Source organism: Lathamus discolor, chromosome 1, assembly GCF_037157495.1.
Source record: "Lathamus discolor isolate bLatDis1 chromosome 1, bLatDis1.hap1, whole genome shotgun sequence".
In the NCBI taxonomy this organism is placed as follows: Eukaryota; Metazoa; Chordata; class Aves; order Psittaciformes; family Psittacidae; genus Lathamus; species Lathamus discolor.
In genome coordinates, this window is record NC_088884.1 from 115,199,595 (window position 1) to 115,224,529 (window position 24,935).

Consider the following 24,935-nt stretch of genomic DNA (forward strand, 5'->3'; position numbering starts at 1 on the left):
ATCAGGAAAACTGTACCAAAGCTCTAGAACCTTGTAAAAGACAAACTTTAAAAGCAAGAAAATAGGCTATTGATGACTTTTTTGGTACCATAGGCTTCCCCAGCACATCCCTAGAAACTGATCTCCACTGAGTCATGCATGGTACTTGCCAGCTGGCGTTAAACCATGACACCACCACAGACATCTACTTGGAATAAATAAAAAGGAAAGCACCAAAACCTAACATCTCTCCAGATTTTGCAGGAGCTTCTAGCCAACTATGACATGAGTTCTGTTAAAACGGGGGAAAAGCACTTGATCAGCCACATACTTGGGAAAATATATAAAGAAATGAGGAATATGCAAGATTCAAAGACAAATTTGCATCCTTATTATAATACCATTTTATTTTCATTGATATACACTGAATTATTTCTGAGAAAGCCCAACCTATTTGCTTCTCCACATACCACTGGTCAGAATTTCCCAGAAATCCTTTATTGCTTGTCAGTGGGTACCACATGAGGAAAAAAAAAGTCACACAGCAGATTAATTTCACTGGGGTTGATTAAAGCCAAGTGTAAGTAAGTCCAAGATTGGGGCCTAGGTGCTATAAATATGAAGCTGCTCTATTTCATAATACCTACCTGCCTCCAACAAGCAGAGGCTGGGCACATACGAAGAAAAGCATGCCCTATATTAAAATTATCTATCTATCCATCCATCCATCCATCCATCTATCTATAATCCTTCCCTATAAAACATAATTTCTTTGCATGCAGCAGGAAAAGGTGATTGCTTTTATATGTCATGATCAACACTTTCAATAATGGAAGTGAATTTGAAAAAACAAACACTCCATTAATTTGATCTGAGTAATTCTCAATCCACCCCTAATGGACACTTTGAAGGGTTTACTTAATTCTGATTTGGTAAAATCTAATTTTCACTTAGTGAAAATGCCAATAGCTCATCTTTCATACAGAGCCAAGTTATTTATGAATTTACCATCTTTTTAAGTCTTAGAGAATATTGATCCAAGCACAGGGTCAAAAATTTTATGTTACATTTGAGTAGAAATGCATAGCTATTTAATTAAATTCAATCGAACCAGCAAGGTGCTTGAGTATGCAGATTTGTATCAGGGAAAGATTTCCACTTTCATACCCAACCTGTTATTGCTCATGCAGAGAACTGAACAGCTGAGATTTGAGAAACGAAATACAGTTAGGAAGGATTTTTACTTGTAGTGATGCTCCTGTCTCTGGATAGACATGCTACTCGCCTGTTTTGTCATCTACCAAATGAGAGCATTCCTTCAAGTAGATTTGTGACACTCAGATACTTAGTTTTATTCTGATCTCAGTCATTGGGTGAATGTCAGCAGAAGATTAAATACAGCTTTGATAACAGTCATGTTTAATTTGGAGGGGAATAAGTTGAAATCAGTGACGCTGTATCTGCTTAGGTTATCAATGATTTTGGCCCTACATTTTTCTTCATGTGTTTCCCTTCTGCTTAATGGAGTTCAAGGGAAAGAAAGAGTTATGTATGTGGGATATAATTACTGCTTTGGTCTAGTATCTTGAGTTATTTTTCCAGTGGAAACTTCTGGGTGGGAAAACTTGACACTTTGGAAAACATGCCAAAACTCAGTGCAAGTTTATATTTACCAAAGGAACATTTGACATTTCATTGATGCATCACAAAGAGAAATAAGGGACACACCTGACAGGATTATCTCGTATTGACATGCTTTAAAACAAACAATGGCACTGCCCAGCAGTAAGAAAAAGGAAAGCAAAGGCATGCGTGCTGAAAAGGAAATAACTGTGATTCCATGGAAAGTGTGAATATTACTTAGAGCACAATGACACAATCTTTCATTTCAGTATAAGGAGAAAGCTTTCAAAATTTACTCAAAACAACAGATATTTTTTAAAAGTTTAAGGTATTTCTAGTGCAAATATGAAAGTGCTTTATTACTAAATATTTGGGGAAAAAATTAGATTTTATGGAAAATACTTTTTCCAAATCAGCCACACGTAAATTTGAGCATGGTTATTTTAAATTTTTTTAGTCACACTTTTCCTTGCACTCCATCTTACTATAACATGCCATTCTGACCCAAGACAAACTTTCATGAGACTGCTAGATTTGGGCTTATCAGAGATGTGAACACTTTGCCTTATTTTTTGGTCACTGATGCAAGTTTCCTATCTATGCCAATCTCAACTTTCATGGTAAACAATAATGAAAAAGACCTTCAGGCAAGCAATAAAGAGCAATATAAAAGCTCATTATAAGCCCAATTCATAAAATTACAGGCTGTAGTGTGCAGTTTGCACAAGTAAAACTGAAAACCAAGTTCAAGCACACCAAATGAGATTATAAACTAGCTCTTGTTTTTCTGTCTAGGAAAAGCAATTCTTTAACGAGCTTGGAAACACAGCTAAATATTTTCTTTCATAAATTCAAGAGAAAGCCACACCACTTTTGAGACTTCTGCTGGGCAGCTTTTCCTCCTCTCTCTTTTCCCCTTTTAAATTTTAAATACTGCATAGGAACCACTTTCTCTGTGAGGTTCCCATAGTTAGGACCAAACCCTTCTCAGAGGAATTTTGGCACCTTATTAATTAGTTGGTTATGAGAAGGAGCTGCACTCTTTCAGTGACTCCTATTTTGCCATCAGTAAAGTGTGATCCCATAATAAATTTCCATCAAGCAAACTATTTCTGGTAATTCCCCCTAATTAACACCAGCCTGCTAATAATAAATTAGGCCCTATGTGTTTCTGATATAACCAAGATCTTGTCTGAGCACAAGATATTAACCAATGTCCCAAGAAAGTAAAACTTGAACCTAAATTAAGCCTTTACTGGTAAAAGGATTTATATGCAATTTTGTGAGAAATCCTTTGAAGATCTCATACTGGGCATTTTGACCAGCAAACATTTTGAGTGACAGAGAGATTTGTTCTGTGCTGAGCAGTGAAAGTGGATTTATTGTGAAAACACACCGTTGAGTTTAAAGCCTATAAATCTTACACTGGATTACAGCATCTTAATGAATGAATGACAGATCTCTTTTTTTTTTTTTGTCAGAGCATTTTAATGTTACATGACGTTGTGATTGATAGAAACCAAACCTTTGCCATTAAAACGTCAAATACAGACTTGATGCCTTTAAAAGTTTGGCTTCTGGAGCTTAATATACTGTTTGCAAATAGACGTGCATTTGTCTCATTCATAGCCTAAACACTGAAGGGGAGGCAAGCTTTCTGTAAAGTTGCCTCTAAATTTTATAGAGCTGTGTGCAGTGTTTTCCTTTGCTTGTGTAAATAAAGGTAGAAAACAACGGTTCATTTGCCTAATTAAGAGATACTTAGCTAAGGAGAGTCTTACCAGGCTGGTATTATCATGAAGTAATTGGCCATGTTATAAGTAGACACTTAAGTATCCCGTGGTGAAAGCAGAGACTGCTGTGTGCCAAGGCTAGCTACAGTATTGGATATTGCTTGCCAGAGTAGGCAGTATTTCCTTGAACAGTCTCAACTTAGGAAAATATTAACCACTTCTGAACAAGCATTGCAAAGTATTCCAAGATGGTCTGTAGAATGAAGCAACAACAGGAAATAAATAGTAATTGACTAATATTGAGTTTTACATTGTTCCATATTCTACAGTGCTCACTATCACATTTCCATCTTCCACTCTATCTTAAGAATGGAAGATGGAATGGAAGAGAATCAGAGACTCACTGAGGTTGGAACGGGTGTTCGGAGACGAAGGGACCTTGACTAGTCCAAAGGCCATGTCCAGTGGGGTTCCAAGTATCAACAAGGACAGAAACTCTGAGCAACCTGTGCCAATGTTTGACCATCCTCACAGTTTTGACACAACCTCACAATGTTTGACATCCTCATCCTGACTGTCCTGTCACTAAGTACCACTTTGCCAGGTCTGGCTCCATCTCCTTTACTCTTCCCTCCAAGTATTTGTGCACATGTATGAGATGTCCCCTGAGCCTTCTCTTCTCCAGCCTAAACAGTACCAGCTCTCAGCTCCTCCATGTGTGACAAATGCTCCAAGCTCTAGCTCTTCACTCCCGTATGTCCACATCTCTCTTGTACTGGTGAGACCAGCACTGGACCCAGCATTCCAAATGTGTCTCACCAAGAATGAGCAAAGAAGGATGATCACCTCCCTCATGCTGTTGATAACGCTCCACCTAATGGACGGCAGGAGGCTGGTGGTCTTTCTTGTCACAAAGAGGACATCACTGGCTCATGGTCAACTTGGTGTCCACCAGGACCTCCAGGTCCTTTACTGTAAAGCAAACCTCCATTATACCCCAAAAATCTGAAGAACAAGCAACACAAATAATACCTATTCATGTGTACAATCATAACTTTCCTTTAGTACCTATGATTCAGGAAAAAAAACATCCAGCAACCACAAAACAACTGAGAACAGAGAGTTTGGAGGTTTGTGTTGGGTTTGTTTGGTTTTTAATTATAATTAAATTTGCAGATGTGAACAGCCAAAACTGATGCTCAAGACTATTAAACACAAGCAAGGAAATCACCAGGACTTTACAGCTGGTGGTTTAGCATAAAATAATGAGAAAAAAATATTAAATTCAAACAAGGAATCTGTGAATTCACATAGCTCCCCTTCTTACTCTTGTTTGCGAAGCCACTTGTATGGCTAGATGATGCAAGTCGCTCCATGAAGAAACAGGTACGCAACTGAAGAGATCAACACACATTTCAACTCACTGTTGCTTTCAAGTTTATTGCATTGTTATATTAAGCATTTATATTTACATATAATTCTGAATTATTTAGCTACAATATACTGAAACTGTTGTGATGTTTCAATTATTAATTTATACAGACTTTCTACCTTCAAACAGAATTAAACCCAGTATTCTTACAGGCAGAAAAAAATAATTTTTTGGAAGAAAAATAATTACTGACTGAAAAATGCATGCAAAAAACTACAGTAGTTAGGTTAATAACATATCTCTCCTGACTTTCTAACATTCCCTCAAAACATGAATGCTGTATATGTGTTGTATGAAAAGTAGTTGGGAATCTCACTAAATCCCCAAATGGTGATAGAAGGGTGCTGATTTTTTGCTATGTCAATTCTGCAGTTAAATACACATGTGCATGTGCATATATATGTATATCTCCCAATGTACATGCATATGTGTGCATGTATAGAGAGGTATATATGAACACATACACACACACACCAGCAAATTCTAGAGGTAAATATGCAGGCTTACAAATAAAACCCAAAGATACTAGTATGAAATAGTCCTAAACAAAAAACAGATAATAAATATTCAGTGAGATATATGGCATTATTATAAAGTGCTCTACTAAAATCTCACTTATTAAAATAACAATAAAAATTATGCTCCTTTTAGTTGATTTATATAATTTGGTAGAGCCATTAAATATTATTATGTATCAGCAACTCTATGCTTCCTTTTAAATTTTAAACAAATAGATAAAAGCAGAAATTAAAAGGCAAAGCAGCTAAATGAAGCAGTACTATTGGAGCCTTCCAGGCTTTTGTCCTCAAATTCATTCTTGACTGCAAAATTTCAATCCCTAGAGTTTATAGATGAAGAAGTATAAGTCCAATTAAAATTATAAAACTAAACAAAATTCAATTTGATCTTAAGGACGATGACAAAATGAGAAGTTTCTACCCTACTTTAAAACAGAAAGGTTTTTATTGCAGAAATAATTGAACGCCTTATCCTGTGCATTCCCATTCTCTTTCCTCATGCATGTGCAATGTAGTTCCGCTGAAACCTACCCTCTAAGCCTCATTTCTCCCCATTTCACCTAATTTCAAAAGCAACTTGGCTCATATATTACTGTATCTTGTCCAGTCTGCTTCTACCCCTCTGATTTTCAGCCAAACTCATGAAAGAACACATCTGCAAGAGTGTAAACATTTTAAACAGCTTTATGCCATTTCTTCCGTACCACCAGAAGTTAAAGAGATGTGGTAGTATTGAATTTTAGTAGGAATTTCTTTTAGGAATTTTAGGTAGTAGGAATTTTAGTGCCCCCTCCCCCCCCCAACTTTTGTCGACGTTCCTTGTTAAAATTGCTTCACTCAACCATGGCAATTTCTTGCGATTTTCCACATGGTTTTATGCATAAACCTGTCTTCTGTATTAGTAAAAAACCAACAACAACAACAACAAAAAAAACCAACCCCAAAACAACAAAATCAGCAAATGCTTACTTTTAATGTCTACTGGAAAGAGCGGTAAAGACTAATGATTCAGCTGTGATATCCCAGTTGAATTAAATAGCAAGTAAATTCATTTTCCTTCAGGAATCTGATCTGGCCCCAAGAGGGCCCCCTTCCCTGTTGTGCAACTTTGCTAGTGTGACATTCACCCCACGCCAAGGGTCACCACCTCTTCCCTCTCTATTCCCTACCAACACCATCCCTATCCCTAAGTGGGACCTAGCTGGTGCACAGGTCTTGCACTGACTCTCTGTATGGAGGCAAAATCCATATCAAGCCACAGAAATGGCTACATCTCCTGGCTTGCAGTAAATGCATGATGACAGCATTGTCTCTCTGCTCCTTTGCAAGAACTGAGAGATACTGAGCTGCCTAACTCAATATTATATTAGTCATTATATTCCCTACACATGAAGGAAGAGAGACAAATAGAACCTAAACTAATAAAAAAAATCATACCAGCTGAGCAAGAAAGCAAGTCTTCGGTATACTACCTGGCACATCACCAATACACATATTCATGAGCTACATGGTAAAGAATGTACTGAGAGAAAAACAATGTCCTCAGTTGCACTTCAGCAGTCTCCCTCATTCAACACCAGAGTCTCACATTCTGGATATAAACCTGTTGCGTGCAGATTCAGTGCAATTTCCCTTTTCCAAGGCACTTAAAACTATCTAAAATCTGAACTGCGAACATAAGAGTGTAATTCCCCGCTTCCTTATTTTTAAGATCTGCTCTGACATTTGCATCCTGTCAAACATACCTTCACTAGCAAGGTTTTTTTGGCTAGTATTATGTTAGTACACCAGAACACCAGAATTTTGGCTAGTATTCTGGTAGTTAAGGAAGAAGCAAGAGTATCCCATTTATGATTTATTCTAAGTACCATCTTCTAAACTATTCTTGTTCACCAGCACAGACACCACCCCATGTAACTGCTTTGTAAAAATCTCTGTCCTTTGCAGATTCATCAGAGATTTAACTGCAAAGGCACAGGTACATGTAATTGTGCAGGAGACTTCATCATGTATATGAGTATCAGTTAAAAATATCAGTTGAAGTCTATATTCCTTGTAATATTAACGTTGCTTTGAATTCCTTTTATTGGAGTTTAGCTGCAACACTTCTAGACACACTGCAAATGACATTGCAGTAAAGTGATCTGAACTGCTGAAGCCAATCTCTTTTTATTTGTTGAATAGCAGCAAACCCAAGACTTCTAATAACAGTATTTATTTTTACAGATGCTTCACTTCTCATAGTGAAGCAGATATAAATGTGGTCATAACATCATGAAACCAATACACTAACGTGCCAAATGTAGAGGTAAAGGCACTCCAATTGTTTGGCTTGGATGCAGTTCCCTGATTCCTATCTTTTTATGAAGGAAACCCATATAATTGATAAACATTTTAAATTTGTGTAGAACCCCCTCCACAAGTTTCTACATTTTTTTCCACTCCAGAAAATCATAGATAAATAATTTTAACCAATTATTGAACATGGACATTTTAACCTTTCTTTCTGCTCAGTACATTTGTTACACGAGATGAGCTACATGCATTAGATGTTGATAGAGTGAGCATGTTTCTTGCACAGTGGCTTGTCCTTCTTGGAGAAGAAAGTCTGACCCTCCAAGCTGTCATTACATACCTGAAATGGGATGGAAAAAAAAAAAAAAAGGTAAAAGATCATCCAATTCAGAGGAAGGAATTACACCATACATTATTCAGAATGCTAAACCATGGCATCTGTGCACAAATATATTCAAAGAGTAAGAATTATTACATTTTTCTTAGGGACATTCTTTTTGATGAAATACTAATGGTTGATGTAAGCATAACCTTTCTTTCTTTAAGTCAGCAAGCTCTTAACTGGGAGCAGCGTGAGGTTCAGCATTTAAAAAGAAACCCAATCATTAGGACTGGGGTTTGGGGTGGTTTTTTTGGTCACACAATATTAGCAGGTGATATTTTGGCTACAGTGTCTTTATATCAAAACACAGCCTGTTCTTGTACGGCCTTCAAAGCTTGCCATGAAGAAGGGTTAAATCAAGGGTTAAATGCCAGGACACATGGCTGCGACACAGGCCAACTCCTCTGGACCGGTGCCAAAGGCTCACAATAGCAACACACCTTCCAAATAACTGGGAAAGTGCTTTTTGTTTGGACTCAGAGGACTGAAAGAGGCTATAGCTGTTAACTCCCACATTGGTCAGGTTAGCACAAGCACTGCTGCCACGGGTTTGTTTAAAATGTACATTAGTTTTACTTACTGAGCATACAAAGCAAGTGTCATGCCAAGTGTGGCCCAGAGCTTCAAGAAACCTGTCTCCAGCTTCAATGGGGAATTCACAGCCATGGCACATAGTACCAAAGAGGGCATAGTAATCTGCAAACAAATACAATCAGATTTTAAAGCTGAAGCATCCGCAGAAAAGCAAGACCTTTGAAACCATTGTGCTTTTCTTTCAATGGCAGTGGGTTTACACTAGTTGAGTTTTGTAATACTGGGTACCCTGAGCAAAGAGCTCCTAGATCAAGAGACCAGGATGCCCTCCTTTCCTTGCTAATTCAATTCTCAGCCCCCTCCTTACCCTTTCAAGTGAGCAATGCTTCCATCTTTCTGGTGTTTCATTTCCTTGAGATCAATAGCGTACTCAAGGTAGGGAAATTTGTGTGCCACACAAATGCAAGAGCACTTGTGTGGGCTCTGTGTGCTCCTTACGTTCTCTCCACCTCTGCCTTGAAAGCACACCCTGGCTGTTCACAGGACAGACCTCAGCAAGTAATGAGAGCCTGCCTACATTCTGGCACAATATTTGCCCCAGAATGCACCACACACAATCATGCAATCGTTAGGCATCTGTCCTAAACAGCAGCAATGCAGATCAAGCCAGAACAATTTTCTAGTCAATGGAGTTTATTATGGCTTTGAAAAACCCCAACCAACCAAAAACTCGCCACAAAAAACCCAAACCAAAACCAAACCAGAGGCCTCTAATGAAAAGTATCAGTAAGGTGTTCGGGTGGTTCTTAGTGACTGCCATCAACTGAAGTGCATTTGCACCACACATTTTTAGGCACAAGATTGACTTGGCGATGCTGGAGGCTACCCTGGAGCCAGCAGAAAAAAGTTCCTCCACCAGTCTCAGGGAAAAGGGACCAAAACAAAGGGCACCGAATTGTTCATATTCCTCACTGACTGCAGAGCTTGAAAAAGAGAGAGCAGGGCAGACTAACAAGATAAAATGCATGGATAAAACTGGGTGGGAGGCACTGACATCCACAGCCATCCCCATGGCCTCAGTGTGTGGCACGCATTTTTCTGTGCATAGAGCCATCTCAGGGGCTGCAAGTCACCACAGCCCTTTGCTGTCTGCCAGTGCAGACCTAAATTTTACCCCAGGTTTTCTGGTCTTTTCTACTTATTTCGACCCTCAACCACCCCATTCTAAGAAGGAAATGCTATGTTCCTGCACAGAAGACAACAGCATGAGTGCTATAAAATGAAAGAATTTGGAACTGGCACGCTACCATAGCAAATACATAATGTCATGCAACATTACATCTTCGTAAGACGAACTTAAGAACAGAGTGGCAACCATAATGAAGCTTTGGACTCCATCCTTAATAGTAACAGTCTGACTTTGATAGGGAAATTAGATACCAGGAATTGTTTTCAAGGAGACTTATAAGGAGTGGCACACAGGGTACAAGGAGATTTTGTTTCTCTACCAGATTATACAGATGTGCTGAAGCTCTAGTAACTACTGCAGGAGAGCCAACAGAGGCTTTATCGTGTGTCAAGCCCAAGAAAAAACGTCCTCTTTTTGTTCAGTAAGACGGTGTTTTGTATGATGACCTCAAAAAGCATAACCGTAGGAGGCATCTCAGAAGAATGGGGAACACAAGTGTTCTGGAAAAGCAAAGCCCTTGATGGCTGCCAGTGGCAAGAAACAGCTTCCTTGATTGCCTTCCTTAATTTGTGCTATTGGGATGAATTTGCAAGTGTTTAAGCAGCAGACGATAAAAATGTGAAATGGTAGGACACATCTGTGCAAACCCCCTGAAGGACACAGTCTCATGACCATACTGTTTCAGCTCTTTGCATCTGTGTTCATACACAGATTCTTCTTTCAGTGATATTTTCCTGGTGCCAGTAGTTAAAGCCCTTTATAAGTTAGCTGTGGCTTGTGTTGATAAGTTTATTGGCTTTTCTTCTGAAGAAAGGGCAATAGATAAGGCAGACTGAAGGGCATCAGCTTTCCTTTGCATGCTTGAATTGTGATACCATAGAAGCCTTCCAAAGCAGACTTCTCATACAGTCACATATCAATGCTTCCCGCACAAAGCATTTTCAAAACTAGATTACTAACTCTGCACTTAAAGTTCAAAGTTGTAGATATCTGCACTTTTAATTTAATTTAGCATTGACATCCAAACCCAGAACATTTTGCAGATTAAACCCCCCTTAATACTAATAGCTAATGCTGTTATAATTTCAAACATAGATTTAAAATTAGAATGTTCCTTTGACTAGGAAGGAAAGTTGGCAATGACATTTACTCCTTATTCCTTTAAAATTAGTCATAGACTCTTAGCTCCAGCTAGACTGGAAGTCTTTGAAGAACAAATATATCTCAAATTACCATCTACTTAGAAAGCCATGGCCATTACAATGTGTCACTGCCAATAACACCTCACAGAATGTACCTACATTAAGTTGTGATAGAAACCTTCTATCTCAGAAATAAACTTTGTGAGAAGCATATTGATATTTTTATCCCAGTTTCATCACAGTAAAGAAAAGTGTGCATTTGAGCAAGGAAGTTGTAACAGTAGCACAAATCAATGCACCACACAACATACGGGTCATTTGGTGGCAGGAACAAGAATTCAATATTAGCAGAACAAACTTGGTCACGAGCTTTCCACCCCAAGGGGAGTTATTGATTCCTTCAGTACTATTTTTGAATCATCAAATGGTTGTAAGATTAAGGGCTTCGGATTGCTCCAGGATGAAATTTCACCGTGCTGTCACACTGGAGGATGCTGCTCATGTATCTGTTTCCTCTGCTGCTCCATGAATTCAATAGGAGCAATACATTACCCTACTCATGTCACTGAATTAGCAATAACCTACTGCGTCCTTCCGTATCTGCCAACACCTTATTACAGCCACTCTGACAGATAAATTTTAGATACATTTTGCCTGCTTTCCTCATCCTTTCTATACCTAGCACTCTCCATGGCACCCACTGTGAACAACTGCGGGATTGATCCAAAAGGAAATCTTAGCTCTAAACAGGTTGCCAGGATGTTATGCTAAATCTTTTCCCGGCCAATCTACTTCCATCTCTACTTAAACTACAGGGAAAACAGAAAAGGTTTGACTGATGGTTCTAACACAGATGTAAATATCATGCAGTGTGAAAATAGACAATTTTGATACAATTTTCTTTCTTTTCAATTTTGTGGGAATTGTTTTACAAATACTATCTTTTTCCTTCCAACCCCAGAAGGCTACATGGAAAGTTTTAAGCAAGTGAGGAAACCAACATAAATAAAAACTTCATACTAATAAAAAGATACGATTAGCTGGAAGTGCTAAAAACCAAAACAGAGTCCCTCCGAACTTCTAAGCCACATCTTTCATGTAATATTGCTCATCAGGCTTTCAAGTGCTATAATCATATCACTGTATTCCCCCAACAGCCTGTTGTTTTTTTTTTTTATCCCAAGCTTATGTTCAACAGATGTTATCCCTGATCCTGCAAAAAACTTCCTGGGCAGACTGCTTACTCTTGGAAGTCCCTCCCGGCTGTAAGTAAAGCTATTCACAATGAAACACATTACTCCACTGGCATTTGGTGGTTTAGTAAATAAGGAGATTTACATAAATTCCAGATTAAAGTCAACCAGAAAGTCACCCCAAAATTAACATTGCTGTATCACTGGTACTGACAGCTGAGGGCTTAACAGGAACAACCAGTAAAACCAGTGACAAGAAGCCTGCTCCTGCTGAAGCCAGTGAAAAGATTGTCACCAACTTCTCCTGCTAACTTGGAAGTGTCTACAGTGTTTGATGCTGCTTTGAACTGACACATCAGAGTTACACAAATTTTCTGGAGAGCTGCTTCTGAAGCGAAGCTTAAGAAAAAGGAATCGTTTTTCTTTTCCAGCCTTATTGAGCTCTCCTTTCCTTCCCCACACAGCTGCAGTAAACTTGGGTGTGCTGCTTCTTACCCGTCTCACAGTAGGGATCGCCATCTTCTAAGTGGAAGACATTATTGCGGATGGGGTTATGACAGGCCACACACACAAAGCAGGAAACGTGCCAAGTTTGTTTCAAAGCATTTATTACTTCCTGTGGGGATTAGAAAACGTGTTATTAACACATTATTTTGAAGTGATGACTAGACTGTGGTGACCATGCCTCCACACTTGATTCGTCTCAAGAATATTTTGTTTCCTACTGTTACTTTGAAAACGGGTTGCACATGCAATTTCTGCTGATGTTAAACTTAACAAAGTGCTTTATTTACAGTACATCCCCTTGTTTGTCATAAGCAGCCTTTCACTTTTTGGAAGATTCAATGTAGAGCTGGACAGATTTAACAGCTCATTTGTTCACCCTTTCCATTTTAATTAGGATCTCACAACAGTCCCCTGAAATAAGAAAAGCAGCATCTCTGACGTCTCCTCAAGTCTGTGAATAGTTAACAGAAAACATCATGTAGAAAATTACGATTGCTCTGTGTTGTTTCGGAAGGTGCAGTAGTGCCAAATATGACTTGAGAATTGTGCTGTCAGAGCCCTGCAGAGCCCTGGACAAGAGTCCAGACACATTGCTGTTTGCAGTAGAGCAGTGGATGATCAGCTGGCGGGCTCAAATTAGCAATATTGGTGTTGATAACGTGTCTTTCTATCTACATTACCCCTGGGAATAGTTCAGTACTTCACGTCTAGCCAACCAGCAAGTTCTGCAGTGCTCAGTTCAGCTGAAGAGCATTATTTATTACACACACACTCACCCTGCCCCCCCAGTTCTGTAAAGAGCTGCCAATTAAATTTTGCTCAAGAAAACCTAGTAAATCACCACAGCTGCAGAACAGCTTCACAAATACAGGAGCTGAATCTGAAGTGCCGAGAAGACTGCAGCTTCTCAAAGAGACCGAAAAGGCACAACACTGGAAGAGCCAAAAACATATTCTGTGTGTGATTGGAGCTGAAAAGGTATGTCAGATTATATCTGGAAGAATGCAAACTCTGTCAGATAAAGGGGAATTTCACTACAGAGAAGCAATGACATTGTGGTTATTGTTCCCACTGAGAAGTGGGTCACTTGCTAGTCACTTACCCCAAGAATCTTCCTCTGGCACTTTGAACACTCGGGGGCGAAGAACTTCTCATAGCAGACCTCACAATAAAGCATCCCTTTCTCTTCCACAAAACCAATGTAAGCCATGGACGTTTTGCAATGAGCACAATTAAACTCCTCTGGATGCCATGACTTCCCCAAAGCCACCAAGAAGGGTCCTCTGATTAGAAAGAAGAGACTTTGTCAGCTAATGCCCCTGGGTTGGCTCCTGCAAAAGCTGTTAATAGGCTTAACCTATTAACAATGACACTTCTGTGCCATTACTACACAGTTCACAAACATAAACCACTTCATCCCACTTTCCCTCTACAGACTTCGAGTAAGCATCCAGTGTTGACTGTATTTATTCCCATTGAACCATCTCCCAGAAACACCTGACCGCAATAAATATGAATTCTCTTCGCTTCATTGCATTTCAGAAATCTTAATTTAAAAACTACATTAAATACAGTGCTGAAGTGGAGGTTAGGGAAAAGGAGAACAAGAAGGATGTTTCTTGTGTTCCCAATTATTTCCATCTACTGCAAAGAGATATTTGATGCAGTGATATGATCCACTCTCAGCTTGCATTTGTATCAAGCACACAAATATATGTAGACTTGCCTCCATTAAGAGCTGATAACATCTGTTTCTCGCGAGACAAAAATTCAATCACCGTCCTTATCCAACAAATTTGTTACAGGATAACCCATCCCAGTTATTGGTGTTTATTTTTTTTCTTTTCTGTCAAAAGACAGTTAAAATAGGACCGTATTTTCCAAATACAGAGCCTCCTCTATTATTTGCAAACACAAAATGATGATGCTTCTAGTAGCGTTTGTGTGACTAATACAACAAGGTTAACAGACGAGATAAACTGTCTTTTTCTTAGTCAACAAAAAAATCTCAGTTTGTAACTCATAAATCCCAGGCGTATATCACTCTACCTGTGTTCATCTGAAAACATATTTTGCATGCTAATTTCTTTAATGAACATATTTAATGAGGTGCCTCTAAGGTCCCACCAATACTCAACCTTTCAAATTTTAGGTTTCAGGTGAACTTTGGGATTCAAGTTCATCTCCCCCACCAGATTTCCCATTTTTGAAGACCAATAAAGATGATATCTTTTCAGTAACACATCTTTTTTTTCTTTTTCGATCTAATACTTCACTGCACGAAAAGCGTAAGGTACTAATACCACCAAGCCGTTGCTAAACATTTCTTTGGAAATTGAGTAAGCTACGAGAACATTTTTGTGTAAGATAAGATTTTCATGTGAACAAAGCAACAATAATAGAGAAATAAAAAAACCCCTCAAAATCTGCTTCCAGGGTTATATTGACTTTAGTGGGCAGAGGACAGAGGGCAACTCCATCGTGAGTAGGGGGTAATTATATTCGTTCCTCTTCCACATTTTCTCTGGAGCTGCTATGGATTTTCAACAGGATAAGAAGTCAAAGATAAGTGCCTCAAACAGTTTTCGGACAACTCACACACCATCTGAGATGATGAACATATTTAATCTGAAACAGTTTCTTCTATTCACCTCTGATACGGGAGAGAAAGCAGTGAAAAAGTCTGCCGGAGAGCAGCTCATAGCCCTTTAAGGAGGGAGCTAGGGTCGAGCACAGCTCTCTGGCCCCCACTCCCAGCGGATGCCTGAGCAGTGCAAACACTGACCTAACCTGATACCCTCTCACTGCTCTACAAGCACCTTTTTACATCAATGCCCTTTCAGTTATGTACTGATCAAACAATACAAGCCCTTATGTACAACAAGTGCTCTCAGTGCGCCGTGTCAGCACAGGCTAATTTAACAGATTCATTAACGCAGGGCTGACACCAAAGAGGCTCTCCTGGCTCCAGGTAGGATTGAGTTTCTGGCCATCTGCGCTGAAACAATAGGCTCGGTTACCTCTGCAATGGAAAGAAAGCACACTAGCAACAGGAGAGGAAGGAATTTTTACAACATCTGCTGCATTTAGCCCTCCAGAGTTTACAACTCTGACATGTTGAGGTTAGCCATTCAGGACAGCGAGCAGGAACGCAGACGGATGGGGAACAGCCTGAGAGTGCATCTACAGAGTTTCTTTCCCAAAGTCCCCAGACAGCTGTGGCCATGCCCTGCACAATGTCTCCAAGGTGTTCCATTAGTGGGCTGGCTCCTTGCACACACATGTCTAGAAAAAGGCTTTCTAAATACAATTTTGCTTTTAATCAGGCAGTATTTTAAATATGTCAAGCCATCGCTGCAGCTTAATGACACCAGTGACTTAAAAGCTGCCCCAAAGCACATGGAAGAAAGAAAAAAATAAACACCTGCCACATAAAATACACCAAAATGTGATATCCAGAACTTGGAGGTGTTCCTGGTCTTTGCACATTTTTGTGATCAAAACGACAGCTTTCTGTAATGAAAGGTATTAATTTGCTGTATTCATTTGAAAAGGTGTTTAAAGCTCTGATTTGAGTAAGAGGGATGCATGCCCACTCTTACGCAACTAACAGCAAGTAGCTAGGCTATGAAATATTAGGAAGATGGCTGCATCCTTCCTTCCCCATTTAAAACCAAACCAAAACAATAAAAATTGCCCCATGCCTCTATCAACTAGAACATATTTTTTAAAGGTGGTGCTAAAAACCCATGTTGCTTCCATCCAAAGATATGGGATGATCAAAGAGGCAAAAGTTGGCTATGAATGCGCTTCTATCCCAGGCTACTTTGACATGCTAAGCATTTCTGAACAAATTTTTGGCATTACCATCTAGACCACATGAAGCAACCATACAGAAGGAAGCAAACAGTAAGGTTTTTTGTTTGTTGGTTTTGGGATTAGCCACCTAAAACATCTGGGTTCTGCATGCAGAAATGATATAGGGGCCACCAGGAAGAAGTAAGTAACATACAGGGAATACAATCACAATTTCTCTATCTTTACACTTGTAGCTAAATATAACCTCATCAGTATGGTCATGATGTGTTAGTAGGTCAATAATCTAACTTCCCATGTGGCTTTTATTATGATAGCAAGCCAGAACTGAAATTTAGTGGTAGAGAGATCAAAAGGATCCTCACATCTGCTAAGTAGACCAATCACTTTACAGTTAACCATACAGCAGTCTACATTCTGGGAAGTTTCTTTTTCTCCTCACTTGAAAATGCCAGAATAATAATTTTTGTATAGGAGATGCTGAAGGGAAGCACCATTTGTATTTTTCCCTTTTCCCTTTAAAAACAATTAACCTGTATGAAAAGATGACATGGCCAACTCATCATTCACAAGCAGACATGCCAACAAGTACGTTCTCAGCGGAGATTCAGGGAACACATATTTGGACTTCAAAGGAAGAGCCAACTCTGCACTGCAGCACTTGGTAAGACTGCCTGGGAACCAGAAGTCTTCATCAGGAAATGTCAGAAGTTTATCAGACCATCACAGCAAGCAGATCATGGGAAATTTAGTTTGCCTCCAGCTTTGATTCGTTTAGACATGGAAAGAAAAGCTTACTTACTGAAGCTTTGGAAAAAACTGGAATATTCAGACAATCACTGCATGAATAATTAAAGATATATTAAAAAGTTATAAGATGCCTCTAAGAAATGGTTTTGGCTTGAGCAGCCATGGTTATTCTATGCCTGAGTGTAAAGTAACCAACTCCACAACGCATTTTGGCTTCAAAACAGATGAACAATGCAATGTCGCTTGATCCTCCTCCTACCTTTTCATAGTGGTAGCATTACCTGAGGGCATGAACTGTAATTATGCTAAAACTCGAATTCAAAATGCCATTGCAATATTCCAAATCCACTGTATGCTGTGAACACAAGGCATGTTTAACATTAATGCACATCAACTCATCCTCAAATGCAATAATGCTTGCTTTTAATAATTGAAGTGGCATTTAACATATGAAAAAATATAAGGATTTAAACACCACCAGCAGATTACAAAGAAGTTAGACATGAGTATCAGTTACTATTCATGAAGAGGTATCACTTACAATAGGTGTCAATGGCTTAAGTACTGTCAAGTACTTAATACTTCCAGTATTTAAAGGGTGGCTAAAAGAAGATGGAGAGTCCACTTTTACAAAGAGTCACATGGAAACGATGAGGGGCAATGGGTACAAAATACTCCCAGGGAGATTCTTGTTGGACACCAGGGGAGAATTTTTCACAATGAGAACAATCAGCCACTGGAATAATCTCCTCATGGAAGTGGTGGACTCCCTGACACTGGACAAGTTTAAGATTTGGCTGGACAGGGTGCTGGGACATCCAGTCTGGGCCAGGCTTTGTCAAGAAAGGTTGGACCAGATAACCCTTGAGGTCCCTTCCAGTCTGGTATTCTATGATTCTATGAAGTAGTCCTCCTCAAGCATACACAAAAGGAGCAAAAGCTGCTCCACGGACCAGTACACTACCCTACTGGCAGCTAATCTCATTTTTAGTGGTGATCAAGGTGGAAAAGCAGAGAGTAGCAGCAAGTGATTTAAGGGCTGAGAGGAAATGCTGGCTGCTCAAGAACAATCTGCTGACTGTGCTTTGAGACCCTGCAGCACAGAGCTTCAGCAAACCTTGCTAAACCACAAAGGCACTGCAAAAGGCTGTGAAGCTTCCTGCATTAAAGATTCAGCATGTAATGTATTTACTCTGTTCAGTCTTAATTTTAAACTGAAGTGATAGTAACAAAAAGGACAGTGCATGGTTGCTTGCTTATTATTTACTAGACACAAATCCAAAAGCCAGGGAACAAAAAGGTCAGAATAGCAGACAGACAGAATGGTTATAGAGGTCAAGCTGTTCAATGAATCAGACCAATCTCATCCCACAAGTGTGGACCTTTTTGATATTAATCTTCCATTTTGCAGTAAAATAAAAAATCTGCACCTATGTTGGGAATTTGAATAGTTTTTTCTATTGCTTCAAGGGGATTCGGGTCACGTATTTTTATTTCCTTGACATATACAATGGAAGTAGGAAAAAAATCCTCCAAAAGATCACAGATCGGTTAGTAAAGCATCCTCTAATATTAACCCAATTTTAACTGAACTGGTAGTGAACTATCAGAACAGAAATCTGATGGAAATAAACAAGCTGGACTCAGCTGACCCCTAGAGATCAAGTAATTTGAGTTAGCTGCATCTTCTGATGCAGAATCCAGGCCAGGGCTCAAAAGGCTACAAAAACCTGTGGTGGAAAGGCTTATTATACTGAATGAAAATTATAAAGCTACTCATTTTTTCAAACTCATGTTTTCTAATCAAACAAGTTTCTTTAACCATGGTGAAACACAGTGCAGGCTCTCCTGTTCTGTGCACTGCAAACATGGGACATATCCTGTAGTGTCACATGGGGTTGTTGTGACCCAGGTGCAGGACCCAGAATTGAGCATTGTTGAGCCTCATACAATTGGTTTTGGCTCATCAATCTGGCCTGTCCAGACCCCTCTGCAGAGCCTTTCTACGTTTAGGTAGGTCAACATTACCACCCAATTCGGTGTAGTCTGCAAACTTGGTGACGGTGCGCTCAATACTCTCATCCAGATCATTGATGAAGATATTTAAGAGAACTTCCCCCCCCACTACTGAACCCTAGGGAACACCACTTGTGACCAGCCATCAACAGGATTTAACTCCATTCACCACCACTCTTTGGGCCTGGCAACCCAAACGGGTTTTTTACACAGCAAAGAGTATACCCAGCACACAGATACAAACCTAATTACTTGATTACAGTGTGCACACATAGGAGTACGCTTTCCTGCTGGAATATGCTCTGCCCTCTGAACCAACGTGTCTTGCTCATTTAGCTGGGGTGCTGTCGCAGGTTTTTCACTAGGAGCAGCCGTTCCAGGTGGTTTAACACTATTTGATGTCCATCCACTGACAGGAGCTGGGGAAAGAAGACCATCTTTCAGTGCCAAGTAAACTATCTTGAAATACAAGCAACCATCAACATTTGCCTAACATATTTGTCCACTGTATACCTGCCTACTTAAAGGAACAAATTAAAAAGCACTTATTTCCCCCCCTCCCTCACCAAGTAAGTCCTCACCTACTTTATGAAATGCCTGTGAAATAACACAAAGTGATTTTTGGTAACTTGCAGAAGGACTGGACAAATTTCAACATATTGAAGAAGTTAGGCAAAAGAATATAGAACCCATGAAGGTATTATTTTGCTTTAGACACAAAAGCTGACACCAAGAGTATCAGTGTTTGAACAGAGACAGGAGAACATGACATACCTACTCAAAACATTTTACAGTAAGTGCAATACATCATACGTCATTACTAACAGATTAAACAAAAGTACACATTCAATACAACATGTACAGGAACTTAAAAAGCAGTACTGCATAAGGAAAACATATTTCTAAAGTGAATCTAAACACCAGCCTAGATCACTAGATACTGCCATTCTGAAGCACGCCAAAGGCCATGTTCACATCCTCTTATAAAAGTTATGACTCAAATAAAAACCTGACTTTTCAGAAATGTATACATCCACAGACTTCCATTTGTGCTCAGGTTTTTAGAGGCGTAGAATAGTCACAAGCTTTTATGGAGTATGAAAAATGCATTTACAAAAATGAAAGGCACAGATGATACTGTTGCCATGGGTAATGAAGAAACAGTCCTCTGCTTTCCTTTCTCCTCTATTGATATATGCACCTTGGTAACAGAAAAGCTACAGCAACACGGTTTTATAGGAGCAGTTATTCCTGGGGAGTAACTTTTTCAAGTATGCTAAAATCCCCTCAGATTTCCATAACCTTTTGTTCGTAACCACAGGCAAGAGAAACCGTGTTTACTCTGTGTCCTGACATTAGTGCAGCCATACTAAACCTTGTAAATCAAAAAGCAAAATTAAGATCCGAGTAGAAATTCAAGCAATGACAGAGATATCGGACAGCACAGGATGATGCTTCTGTTGCAATGATACAGCTCTTCAAAACAAGAGCATTCAGGATATATTCAGCATTTGGTAGCTTTGCAAAAAAAAAAAAAAAAATAGTTTCTGTGAGGCTGTTAACCTTTGTGGTAGTCTTCCTCTTTCACCTTTCATGTCATCTTTCAGGGAAAAGATGAAAAACTGTTTGTCATTATCTCCCTTAACGTAATGCTGATAAACCTCCACCCCACAGAAAAGTTGCAAATACCTTTGAGGTGAAACACTGCCTTCCCTGCTCAAACGGAAGTGGCATACTAATTCACAGAGAAGATAAATTTAAGTGACAGTAAATACACAGAAAATTCTATAGAAATGCCAATCCTTTGCTATTTACACAAGTAAGATAGCCGCACACTACACAATTTAATCAAAACAATACAGTGAACTTTAGTTAACAAAACACCCCTTTACTTATGCACATTTGTAGGCTAAGGCAACACAGCTGGAAGAGAAATCTTTTTTTAACACCAATGCTTTTGTTCTATAATTACGCTTGGTATTAATCCGCTGATATGGGCTCAATATACTACTTTTGCTTACTCTATCTCTGTATGAAGCAGCAATATAGTCAGATAGTTTCTTTGTCTAACTGGTTGGTTCGTCAAATTTTCTCAAATCAGGTCATTTCAAGAGTGACATTTTTGGATCCTTTTCAGTATTTGAAGTAGCAAAAAGTATACCGGTTCATCGGGGGTGGCTGTTGAGGTTTAGTGCTGTTTTGTTTTGGGTTTTTTGGGGGGAGGTGTTGTTTTGTTTGTGTTGTGGTTTTGGGTGGTGGGGTTTTTTTGTTTTGTTTTTATTTTGTTTTATTGTGGGTGTTGGTTTTTTTTAACACAAGGTTACTTATATTTAAGGTATAATTAATATGCAGTAACTTTAAAAAAAAAGTCAATTCTAGAAATATTGAGCATTCCTGAGGATAAAGTACTGAGGAATGTGTTAGCATTTGATCTTCAACAAGTCACTCTGCTACTGTAGTTCATTTTAGATTACAAATTCCTGCTAAACTGAAAACACAGGAACAGATAAAAATGGAAAAGGTGGCTAAAAGGCTTTGAAGATCGGAACAAAAGTGGTTTTGATTAATTGCACTTTCCTCCTCTGTCATCACATATGGCTTTCTAATTTTCAGGTCCCATTTCATGAGAAGACAAAAATCCACACTAAAACCAAATCTGTTTGAAGACTGCTTTTGCCATAAATCAAACTGCAGTCCAGCTTCTAGCATATCGCTAATTTCTGTTTATCTGCTGAATCCCAAAGCCCATTCAGACACATCAGTAAGGTCGTTTGCACTGTGAAGTTTAAAAAACCCCAACCTTCTGCTTGCTTAAAGTAAGCACACACACACAAAAAGAAGTACAAACACCACAATTGTTCCCTTTTCTTTGGTCTCATTACAGCTTTCAGTAATGCTGCTTTTACAAATGATGCTTTTCTCAGCTCTACCCAACTGTCCAGGAGCAGAATTTTCTACATAAACTTTCTCTACAGAGTTCTTAGACAGATCAGTCATTTCCGACTTACTCAAAGCACTAAAAAGGAGAGAAGGAGCTAATCCATCTGTATGGGGAATAATTCTGGTCTATTAACGATCCTATGTTAAAGCAAATATACTCTTTTAAGCGAACCATAATATAAACTACACAAATTAGTACTGTGTTAAGCAAGAGTTGTGGCCTAAGCAAGAACAAACTGGGCTTTTAGCACTGAGAAGCAGTGAAGGCAAAAAGACCCACTCTACTTCCACTGAAACTGGCGAACTTAAGTTCAGTGCCCATGCTTCAGCAGATGCAGGACTCCTATGGGATCACAAGCACAACGCAAACAGAATATGGGGAATAACAAATAAGCCCTAAGCTTTCAGATACTTCTATATTTGTCAGAATATTTTTGGATCCTAGACAAAGGCTAAATTGTAAAGGGCTTTTGGACTGTCATTTGCAGATTTATGTCACCATTTGGTCTACTATCATACAGTAATAGAATCACAGAATCAACTAGAATGGAGAAGACCTTTAAGATCATCAAATCCAAATGTTGCACCAGGACTGCCAGGTCCATCACTAAATCATGTCACTAAGGGCCTCATCTACATGGTTTTTGAACAATTCCAGAGACAGCGATTCCACCACTTCCCTGGGCAGCCTGTTCCAATGCCTGACCACCCTTTCAGTGAAGAAATTTTTCCTAATATCCAATCTAAACCTCCCCTGGTGCAGCTTGAGGCCATTACCTTTTGTCCTACCACTTGTTATCTGGGAGAAGAAACCAGTCATAGATCATTAGAGGAGACCCTATCATTCTATAATGGGAACAGTAGCTAATCTCTCTGGGATCTGAGACCGAAAAGGTTGCTTTCTGCTCAAAAATCCTTGAAAAGCAAGATTTAAAAGAATTTTATGAAACACTTTCTTCTTCCACCTCCTGAGGCAAGTGTCAAGCCAGGAAGCTCCCTGCCCACGCTCACAATTTGCCCTCACAGCAAAATATACCTCTTTTCTCTCAAGGGCTATTTTTCTCTTTGTTAGTATTCACATGAAGACCCTACTGATCTTGCGCAATATTATTCCCCTCTATTCTTGTTCTGAAGTGGACTCAAGTTCCTTTCAGTTCAGATTTTTCATTTTAAAGAAGAGGAGTCAGTTTGGTTCCACTGCCTTTAGATCCATATTCTTATTAAAGAAAATACACCAGTGAAGTACACTAACAGCTATTTCACCACATTTATTATATGTCTTTCTTTGTAAACCTTCAGCAGTTGTTCTGCTAGACTTCTTTTCACCATAGATCATTCTCCCTTTCTCCCTGGCTGACTTGCCTCAGTCTTTTATCTTCCTCATTCCCATCTGAACACCAGCTGGAGGGCAGCTCTTATTGCCCACTTATGTCTTTCCACAGACCACAAACGTGCCTTTAACACTCTACTGATTCTACCAAAGGTTCATTACTTCCACTTCAACCCATGGAGAAGTTTTTGTTTGTGATGGCATTTAGGGCTTTTGTTTTGTTAGCTTGTTTGGGGTTTTTTTTCTTTAAAAAACCCCACCAGTAGTTCCCTACTTAAAATCTGTATGAATCCTCAGTATTCTTTTCCAACAATAATCCACCTCTTGTAGATACAGAATTTCATATATTAGGTCTGTTTTCTCGTTTAGAATGAACAGTGATGTTTCCCAAATATCCCTGTGACTTCAACAGCAAGTTTAACACTCGTGTACTGGACAAGATACTTTTTCTGCAGGCAGAGAGGAAGGGGACATTCTCCTCCTCTCCTTTCTCCTCCCTATTCCCTTGGAAACCTTTCAGATTGAAACACAACCACATGATTTAAAGAAAAATATGAGGCCTGGAAAAATTATGCAAGTGTTTTTTCTCACAATGAGAGGCTTTTACCAGGGCATACCAGTAGTAACAGGGTAGGTACATGTTATTACACTCAATCTAAGCAAAGGCTTCTCAACTCTTGGCAATCAGTCTGAGCTCTCGTGTGGTTTATGTTTTATACTTTGCTTTTTACATTTTACATACATGATTTTGGATCCCATCAGCAGCTCTGTTCTCAAAGAGTGCTGGGGGGGGTGACTTGGTACCTATGGTCTGGGGGGTGCACACACATTTTTAATTGAAAATGATGACTGCATGGGGATGGAGAAGGAAACCACTCCAGCTACCTTATGACACAATTTCAGAAGCACATGTTTTCTGGGCACTACCTTTGTTGCTTGAAACAGGACAGAGCACAGCAACTTTTGTGAGTGCCCAGAAGAATTACAAATTATGATAACTAAATAAAATTAATAATTTGTATGAATTACACACCCCATCAGGAGCTATTCTACCCCAAGTGCCAAAGACATTTGGGTTCTCTGCAAGTCATGAAAAAAGCTTAGTGGACAAATTTCAGAGGTTTCCAGGCTTCGCTTCACCTTCACACTCCTTAATTAAACCTTCAAATGCTCTGTTGATTTGCTCTTGTGCATTGTCATAGCTGGCTCTTCTAAAACAGAAAACATTCTGTACCTGACTATTAACTTTCTACTTTATTAGGTTTAAGTTAAGCAAACCCTCAGTGTTTGCTTTCACTAAACTCCTTGGTATGGCTAGTTTAATATTTAACAAAGTTTTAGGCAAGGCGAAGAACTGCCTTTTTTTCTTTTTCAAAAATCCCAGTGTGACTTTGCCCTCGAGGAACTAACAATAGGCTGTTCCATCACTGAGCACATGGATAACTGCAAACACTGGCAAAAGGTTTGGAAGACAAAGGGAGAAAGGCGGATACATGGCGGTGCCAAAGTCACTTTGACAGAGGTTCTCTGGTGCATAGCAACAATACAACAGCCTG

The 24,935-nt window shown here is 39.2% G+C and overlaps 1 protein-coding gene across 8 annotated transcripts in view; it reads right to left on the bottom strand.

The window, feature by feature from the left end:
• Nucleotides 1-4,748: 4,748 nt before the first annotated feature.
• The window catches only part of PDLIM5 (PDZ and LIM domain 5), a 124,812-nt gene continuing 104,625 nt past the window's right edge, over nt 4,749-24,935 (bottom strand). For 7 of the 8 annotated variants that reach the window (XM_065691700.1, XM_065691687.1, XM_065691684.1 and 4 more), the window contains 5 exons: nt 19,354-19,528; nt 13,630-13,810; nt 12,516-12,636; nt 8,543-8,658; nt 4,749-7,920 (listed from right to left, as the gene is read on the bottom strand). In XM_065691700.1, coding sequence (XP_065547772.1) covers nt 7,831-7,920; nt 8,543-8,658; nt 12,516-12,636; nt 13,630-13,810; nt 19,354-19,528 — 683 coding nt within the window. In that variant the 3' untranslated portion in view covers nt 4,749-7,830. The other variant, XM_065691714.1, reaches the window with a different exon arrangement.